General features: G+C 33.9%; 1 protein-coding gene across 1 annotated transcript; it reads right to left on the bottom strand.

Annotated features, from left to right (window-relative positions):
* Nucleotides 1–4,602: 4,602 nt before the first annotated feature.
* LOC117332287 lies at nucleotides 4,603–5,178 on the bottom strand. Its single transcript, XM_033891173.1, has one exon. The coding sequence runs from the start codon at nucleotides 5,176–5,178 to the stop codon at nucleotides 4,603–4,605; it is 576 nt and encodes a 191-aa protein (XP_033747064.1).
* Between the last annotated feature and the right edge of the window lie 3,572 nt (nucleotides 5,179–8,750).

Here is an 8,750-nt window from a genome sequence, read left to right as displayed (position 1 = left end):
CAAAAAAACTTTGGTTTAAGTTTCCCCAATTTATTACAGGAGAATTTTATTTAAAATAAAAAAAGGAAAAACCGCATTTTTTTAAATTTTTGGGGGAAAAAGGAAAGGGAAGGGGAAACTTCCAAATCAGTCTCTTACCTCGATTTCTCCTTACAAAGAAACCAACATGGAAATCTTGCAGCTCAGTGGTATATATAGAGTGTATGTATGATAGCCATAACGATTTCCATTCCCCTAGTCTTATTACCCATTTCTAAATAGTATTAACCTTGCTTACCCAGTCTGGTTGATTCGATATGCCATGACTTGCTCCAAATACAACGATTTCCTGAAGGATGTCAACTGCCAACAGAAATAAGTTACATGTCTCAGAGATGGGAGGTTGATGGGCATCATGGTGAAGTGATAATGTCGAAGTAGGATTTCATTGGGAATTATATTTCATTGTACTATAATTATGAAGCTACATATGTTCGATGCCCGTTGATATGCCCGTTGGTTCCGTTCTTATTGGCTGGTCCTCATTTTGATGTCACGTCATTACATGTATCTGGGTTTGACCTAGATACAAATAGCATTTTAGAACACGCGGGTGTAACCTGGTTTGTTCTTGATTTACATGTCGTTGATGAAGCAGAATAAACGTAACATTCTGGAACACGTAGGATAATTTCGGAACACGTGGGTACAAGCGGAGTATGACGTCATATTACTGTACGGCATTGATAAGAAGAATGAGTAAATTATTTTTATGCATTGATTTTAATAATTTACGGTGTGAAGTTTTATTTACATTCGTTTTTATAATTTTGGGCGAAACATTACAGCTTCGGTTAGGTGCTGGTATTTCCTTGATTTTGTTAATACGTTTCAATTTTCAGTCAATCTGAAAACATCTGCAGATACATGTAGTCTACTTACACATTGAATTATATCAACTTATTTACATGTATAAATTATTATAATTTCTTTGTGGAAAATGTCTTTGTAAAAGGTCATAGACTGACATTTAAAACATCTATCATTCAAGGCTACTAAATACTCCGGTACTTCACTGTTTTCATTGCTCCCACAGGACAGGTATGGTCTGTTCACGAAGACAAAGATTAGGATATTGGAATAATTGTAATGCCTCCCTATTGCCATGTTCCGTGAAGGAGCATAAAAAGAATATTTGCAATGTATCACAGCATTTAACGTGTCTGAGGTTAATAAAAGGATGAATATTTTTAAATTTGTTCTCTGTTACCTGTAGAAAATTAAATTATAATTTCACAAGAGTGGCATAAAAACCTTACCATCAGTCAGACGGACCATAATTAACATTTATAGTTTTCTTTCTGGTTACACAACCTCTGCCTCCCCAGTACCTCGTTACCCCCTTTTTTTTTTTTTTTTTTAAAAATTTTTTTTGAAAAAAAAAATTTTTTCCCCCCCTTTTTGGGAAATAAGCTTTATGGAAATTAAAAAAAAAATTTTTAATTTTTTAAAAAAAAAAAAAAAAAAAAAAAAAAAAATTAAAAAAAAACCCCCCCCTCTTTTTTGGGGGGAAAAAAAATAAAGAATTTTGGAAATTTTTTTAACCCTTTTTTTTGGGTTTTTTTTTAAAAAAATTTTTTTAAAAAGGGGGGAAAAAGGTTTGGAAAAAAAAAAAATTTAAAAAAAAACCCAAAACAAATTTTTTTGCCCAAAAAAAATTTTGGGGTTTTAAAAAAAAAAAAAAAAAAAAAAACAATTTAAAAAACCCTTTTTTTAAAAAAAAAAAATTTTAAAAATTTTGGGGGAAAAAAAAAAAATTTTTTTTTTTTTAAAAAAAAGAAAAAAAAAAAAAAATTAAAAAAAAGGGGCCCCTACAAAATTTTAAAAAAGGGGGGGGAAAAAAAAAAAAAAAAAAAAAAAAAAAAAAAAAAAAAAAAAAAACCCCCCAAAAAAAAAAAAAAAAAAAAATTTTTAAAAAATTTTTTAAAAAAAAATTTTTTTAAAAAAAAAGGGGGGCGGTTTTTCCCCCCTTTTTTTTAAAAGTTTAAATTTTAAAAAAAAACCCCAAAAAAAAAGGGGGGGTTTTCCCGGGTGGGTTGGGAAACCCCTTTTCCAAAAAAAACCCCCCGGGGGGCCCAAAAAAAAAATTTTAAAACCCCCGTTTGGGGTTTTTAAAAAATTTTTTTTAAATTTTTCCCCTTCAAAGGGGGGGGTTTTTTTTAAAAAAAAAACAATTCCCCCCCCCAAAATTTTTTAAAAAAGGGTTTTTTAAAAATTTTTTTTTTCCCCCCTTTTTTTTTGGGGGAAAATTTTTTGGGGGGTTTTTAAAAGGGGGGTTTTTTTTTTTTTTTTTCCCCCCTTTTTTTTTTTTTGGGTAAATAAAACCCCCCCAAAAACCCCCCCCCCCCCCCCCCCCCCCCCCCCCCCCCCCAAAAAAATTTTTTTTCCCCCTATAATTAAAGGGGGCCCCCCCCCCCCCCCCCAAAAAAATTTTTAAAAAAAAAAAAAACAAAAAAAAAAAAATTTTTTTTTGGGGGAAAAAAAAAAAAAAAAAAAAAAAAAATTTTAAAAAAAAACCTTTTTTTCCCGAAAGGTAAAAATAAAGGAAAAAAAAATTTTTAAAAATTTTTAAAAATTTTTTGGGGGAAAATTTTGGGAAAAATTTTTTTTTTTTTAAAATTTTTTTTTTTTTAAACCAATTGCGTTTGTCCAGCTTTGGATTTAATAGATAACTTAGATTATACAGTTTTAAGAACGCATTATAACAAATAATAGTGGAGACCAATTTTACATGGCTGACATTGTTTGGAATCAAGTGACCTATACTGTAAAACGTTAAACTATGGCAGTGCCAGGTTTTAAACTAAACAGAAAGAAGTGTGATGTAACACCTTCGTCAAAGCTGCAGAGATGCGCACGCCGACAGTTTATCGACGAAGTAGCTCTTCCATATCAGGCTGAAGCCGGCTGTAAGGAATAACTTAATCTAGTTCGACTTCCCGTACCTACGATGTTTTATAAATACGTCCTATTTTGTAGTTGATTTGACATTCAATGACTTGTTCTCATTATTACGATGCAGGTGGGGCATAACAATTGAACCTGCTGTCCCCATTGCATGATCGTAGGACGCGACTGGTTTCTAAAGAACTTTCCTCGCTCTTTGGCACTGCCTCATTTTTTTTTTGTTTTTTAGTTGAGTATTTGCCTCTGTGATGAAGCATTTTAGTGATGGAAACACTGCTTTGCCTGTTGTCAGTATATGTGACCGGTTGGGGTGTCCTGTTAGGTTTCTTTGGCATTATACTTCAGTGCGGTAGCAATATAACACCCCCCCCCCCCCCCCCCCAATAAAATAAAAAAAAAAAATAAAAAAAATACACAAACACTCATAGTCAACACATGCATGCAGCCCGTACAAAGGGGAGACCGTCCTTTATTTGCCACAGCTGTTGATAGGACATTAAACAATATAAAACAAACAAAAGAGAACCATTTCCGTGAGAGATGACAACAGAAGCAGGTTGATGAAGACCACAGGAAAGTTAAATAATAGAGGTCATTATCTCATTTGAAAACACTTTGTATTATGTTTCCTTGAGTGATATGAAGTAAACCGTGTTCGGTGATAAATTTATACTTTAAAGGTGATACCATCTTGTTTGTCTGGTGTTCACACCTTTCATACATTTTGTACCGTATTTCATTTTACAATGATATTTTTTTTTTATCTAAAACGTCTATGCTTTTAATACTGATTGACAAATAAACTCGTATAATCTATTTTTTGGGAAAACTGAATGTGATCACGACTAACGATAGTATTTCCTAAAGGTGGTGTGAGAGCAGGGCTCAAAGTGGCGCCTATTTCAGTGGCCATCGCGCCCTAAATTCACCATTGTGACAAGTTATTGACCTATGAGGTGCCTGCATGACCACTAAAGAATTGTGTAAATTTGCTATTTGGTTAATTTCCCAAAGGTTGCAGTCAATGCTAAAATGACTTTCACAATCGAAAAAGTTACAGAGAGATGTTATACTGAAATAAAGAATTAAAATATTTAAGACAACTTAGGTACTTTGGCGAATAACTTTTCTAATTGGCGTCTAGATTTAATGACTTGGTAGCCAAATAGGCCACCTGGTAAAAATATCCACTTTGAGCCCTGAAGGGGCATCAAATTTTGCCCAGAAAAGCTTAATTTTCTTGATAGAAAATTGATGGCATTTGACAAGCTCTATGTCTGTCCTGAAAAAGATATTTGTCAGAAGAAAAGAAATTGAGCATTTACTCCTACTTCCTACTTTTTACTGGAGCTCATCAATAGATCGCCAGTTTGGACAATGGTGAAGCGTAATTGTCCTGTAAACGTTAGTGGCCAAGATGCTGGAATATAATATACAGAACTTGTATAGCGCTGAATTTAGCTTTAAAAACTACGCTAAAGCGCTTTACAACCTTAAAATAAATAAAAATTAATTCACAACATTAAAATATATAAAAAGCAAGATATTAAAACACTAAAACATATAAAAGAACAAGTCATTCCTGTGGTGAGCTTAAACCAGCTATAAAGTCTATATATCAATACTGGTAAAACACTGTTAAAACTTTTAATCATCCTAATTAAAAGCTAATTTGAAAAGATGGGTCTTCAAAAGAGTCTTAAAAGAATCAATTTTTCTGGCACTCCTAATTTTTAAAGGGAGACGATTCCAAAGGGAGGCAGCAGCTTTATCAAAACGTCTGTCCCCATATGTTTTGGTTCGGGTCTTTGGCTCAACCAAGTAGTTTTCATGTTCTGATCGAAGTGATCTCGATGGGACATATGGTGTCACAAGATCCCTGAGATACATAGGAGCTAAACCATTCAGAGCTTTATATGTGTACATGAGCATCTTGTACTGGAAGCGGTATTCAACAGGGAGCCAATGAAGCGACATGAGAACATGTGTTATGTGGTCTCTTTTCCTTGTACGAGTGACAAGACGAGCTGCAGTGTTTTGAAGTTTCTGGAGCCGACCAGACACGTTTGCAGGTACACCATACAATAAGGCATTTCCGTAATCTAGTCTGGAAGTTACAAGTGAGTGCACAAGTGTCTTGCAGGCATCCATAGTGATGAACTGTCTGATGCGACCGATATTCCTCACTTGATAGTAACAGGCTTTAGAGATTGAGCACACCTGTTTTTCCATGCTTAAAGTGTGATCAAAGTACACACCTAAGTTCTTAACACATGTAACTGCTTGAATGACACTATTTCCAATTGTAAGTTGATATTTTGACGTCACACTTAGAGCTTCGTATTTCGATTGCATTAGGCGATACATTTTTTTCGTCAAAACGACTTTTGAATTGTAATCAAGGCTCTATATCGTTAATATATAGTAAAGGTGGAACTCTTATATATACACACAAAAAGTATTAACTTGCAAGAACAATAGTTTATAGAGAAAATCTATGAAATCTTACCATCAACAAAGACGCCCGCTTCAACTTTATCGCTTCAGCTAATGCAATATCCGGTGGCGATGCATTGGAGATGATACAGTGTTAATATGGAACTGCGAATGTCTAAACGATCCTTTAAGAAAGGCTTACTCTTCCCTAAAAGCTGTCCCGTACTCTATACGGCATGTTGGTTATTGCGTCTTACTTTGGAACATGGCTTTGCCGCAGACAACTCAATGAATATTATATATACGTGTCAAAAGTAAGTGGTATTCAAACAGGATTCTTTGAAATCACTTACATCTATCAATAGTGTGAAAAACTGACCGTTGGTGATATCAGTTAGTAGTGTTTGGTATAGTGTCGGTACAAAGTTGCTGATTCACTTTACATATAACACTTTAATGTACGTTTTCGCATGATGATGTTTTGTACTATATTTACATTCTGTGTTGCATTTGCCTATATGTCGACTCGTTAGTAAACCAAATTGTATTCATGAGACTGTATACTACAATTTACAGTGATTCGGTCAGAGTAGGAATACAGCCCCGGGTGTTGCAGGTCAAAACAATGGCCGCCAGTTACTTTCAGCCTGGAGAGCTTTCGAATGCTAGCATTTATAATCCACAACAAAAAAATAAAGCAACTTTACAAGTTATGAGAGTAATATTTTATAATTAAAACAAAATATAGTCATCACAAAATAACTATAACTAAGCGCCGTTCTTGATCTAGGAATTATCAAATTGTCAAAGTCAATGTCGTCACACTCACAGGGGCTCGTTTCCGAATTTTCAGAAATGCAAGACACGACATTAAACATTAGCATTAAAAGTCCAGTATTTATATAAAGAAAATCTCGTGAAAAATCGGGAGTATGGACATGGTTTCCGGTTGTGTATGTATATTGGATTTTAGGTTTGCGGTTATTTACTGATGTCAAAGGCCTACCTTATAAAATCGAGCCCCTGTGAAGTTGAAAATCGTCTGCTAAGATGTGACTGGTTAGACTTGAATCTGTTTCGAACGAAAGACAAATGTATCCTTGGAATTGTTTTCACCTACTGTCAAGACAACTTTCATTTAGAATTTAAGAACTGATATTCTTCTGAAAATAACGTAAATCCAGTCGATAGAAACTTAGGTGTTTCCGAGGAATCGAGTCTATCCTGTGCAATACCCGTTCAAAGCCGCATCACTTCTAAATGCTAAGCGTATAACATTGCGCCGAAAAAAGGCTTGGATTTTAAACAATCGGAAATTATGCAATTGTGAATAATTTGACGATATCTACAAACGTATATGAAATAGAAAATAAAGTCAAATTTGTGCAAAACCATTGTATGTGTTTGCCATTAATAACGACACGAGGGACTATATCATTCCTTCTGGAAATTTCGGCTGTTCCGGTATTTGAACAAGATGACGTCAGTGATATGGTAAGCGGCAAATTTAAACGCGTCATAATCTACAGTAAAAAATCTTTATGAATGTAAAACGTCCATCTTTGTACAATGATAAATATTCTGCCATACAGACATTAACTCGCATGTATGTGGACGATTTACGTAAACATCGCCAACTATCGGTGCTGTTGGGAAAAGACATGGGGATGCGAGTGTGAAGAAATACTTTATTGTGAATTCCGATAAGTGGATTGTCACATCTTGTGGACACAGGAATGTTGACAGACATAGTTAGGACCAATGACTTCTTGCAGGACATTTCCCAGTTTAGACTGAACGTCTACTTCTGGTTCTGGAAGCGCATGTACCAAGAATCACTTATCACAAAGTTTGACCTGGATTGGTTTATCTTTTTGACATTTGTCAATATGTGATGAGTGGATTGTACATCCATGATGTGACGGCCAATAGAACAATCCAAAGGAATTTTCTTTTTATTGTTCACTATCGTTGTTGTTATTGTCGTTGTTGTTGTTGTTGTTGTTGTTGCTGTTGTTGTTGTTGTTGTTGTTGTTGTTGTCGTCGTCGACCATTTGCTTCTTTACTTCCATTGTGTTTATTTCTGATGGAGGTTTTGGTAGTCTATATTTGAGAAGGCTCGTTAAATTGCTGGGAAAAATAAACAGGGGTCATTTGCCGCAACACCCATATGTTTCAAAATAAACAGTGGTCATTTGCCGCAACACCCATATGTTTCAAAATCTTGAACATTTATAGGTGGCGATATCAGGGATATTCTAGAAATTAGTTGCTGCTCTTCTACTGTAAGATCTGGACCTTAAAAAAAAAAAGGAAAAAAAAAAAAAAAAAAAAGGAAAAAAAGGAAAAAAAAAAAAAAAAAAAAAAAGATCTGGACCTGCATACTCCGGAGGAAGAGGACCAGGATCTTTGTTGTTTTCAGTTGGAAAAAAAATAAATTGTAATCTTTGCTGCAGCAATGGGAAATACGGAGGGAGAATTAAAAAATGCAAGTATGAAGTTATGATTGTGATGTTGTATATGTATATTGTATAATGAGCTGACTGTACATGTCAAACGATTGTAAATGCATGTACATATTATATTGATATCGTAATTATATGTTCAGAATTAATCTGTGTATAGATGTGTGTACTATATGATATAATGATGATGTGATATTACAAAATCGTCTGTTATTAACGTGACCTTCAGTTTGAGCAGACCTCTCTTGATATTTATGGGCACAATAAGAGTTTTTTATTGAAAAAGTTTTTATTATATTCTGAAAATGACCAATATCAATTTGTGGATTGTTATGATAATATCTATGGAACGCCCAATTAACATATATTCAATTTATTGAACCTATCTTCAATTATTTTTAAACTTTAAACTTTTAAACTTAACACACTTCCCCAGATTGCCATTGAGGGGTGACTTGAACAAGACTTGTTCCAGAACTTATATACAAATGAGTCCCCTCCAGTTGAATTTACAGGGTGACAGATGTTTTTTTATGTTTATGTAATGTATATTTCTGTCTTATATGCAATCTGATAATAACCAGCTGTTACATTGATTTGTTAATAAACTATGCTGAACACTGTTTCTATGGAAAACAGCTGATTTTTATCTGAATTTAACTAAAACTAGATGGAGAAAAGCAACTATAAAATTATCTACAGTAATATTGATCTCTGATAATATAAAAACCATTAATTGTTTCTGTTTCTAGGTAGCTGAGGTTTCTAGGTAGCTGATCATATAAAATCCATTAATTTTTCTGTTTCTAGGTAGCTGATCATATAAAACCCATTAATTGTTTCTGTTTCTAGGTAGCTGATCATATAAAATCCATTATTTTTTGGGGAGAAAATAAAAATGTA

The sequence above is a fragment of the Pecten maximus genome, chromosome 8, assembly GCF_902652985.1.
Source record: "Pecten maximus chromosome 8, xPecMax1.1, whole genome shotgun sequence".
NCBI lineage: Eukaryota > Metazoa > Mollusca > Bivalvia > Pectinida > Pectinidae > Pecten > Pecten maximus.
Note: the sequence above shows the minus strand (reverse complement) of the source record. Positions and strands in the feature narration are given on the sequence as shown.

Bases quoted from the DNA above. Each gene is read 5' to 3' on its own strand.
- LOC117332287 (XM_033891173.1), bottom strand. From the start codon at position 5,178: ATGGAAAAACAGGTGTGCTCAATCTCTAAAGCCTGTTACTATCAAGTG.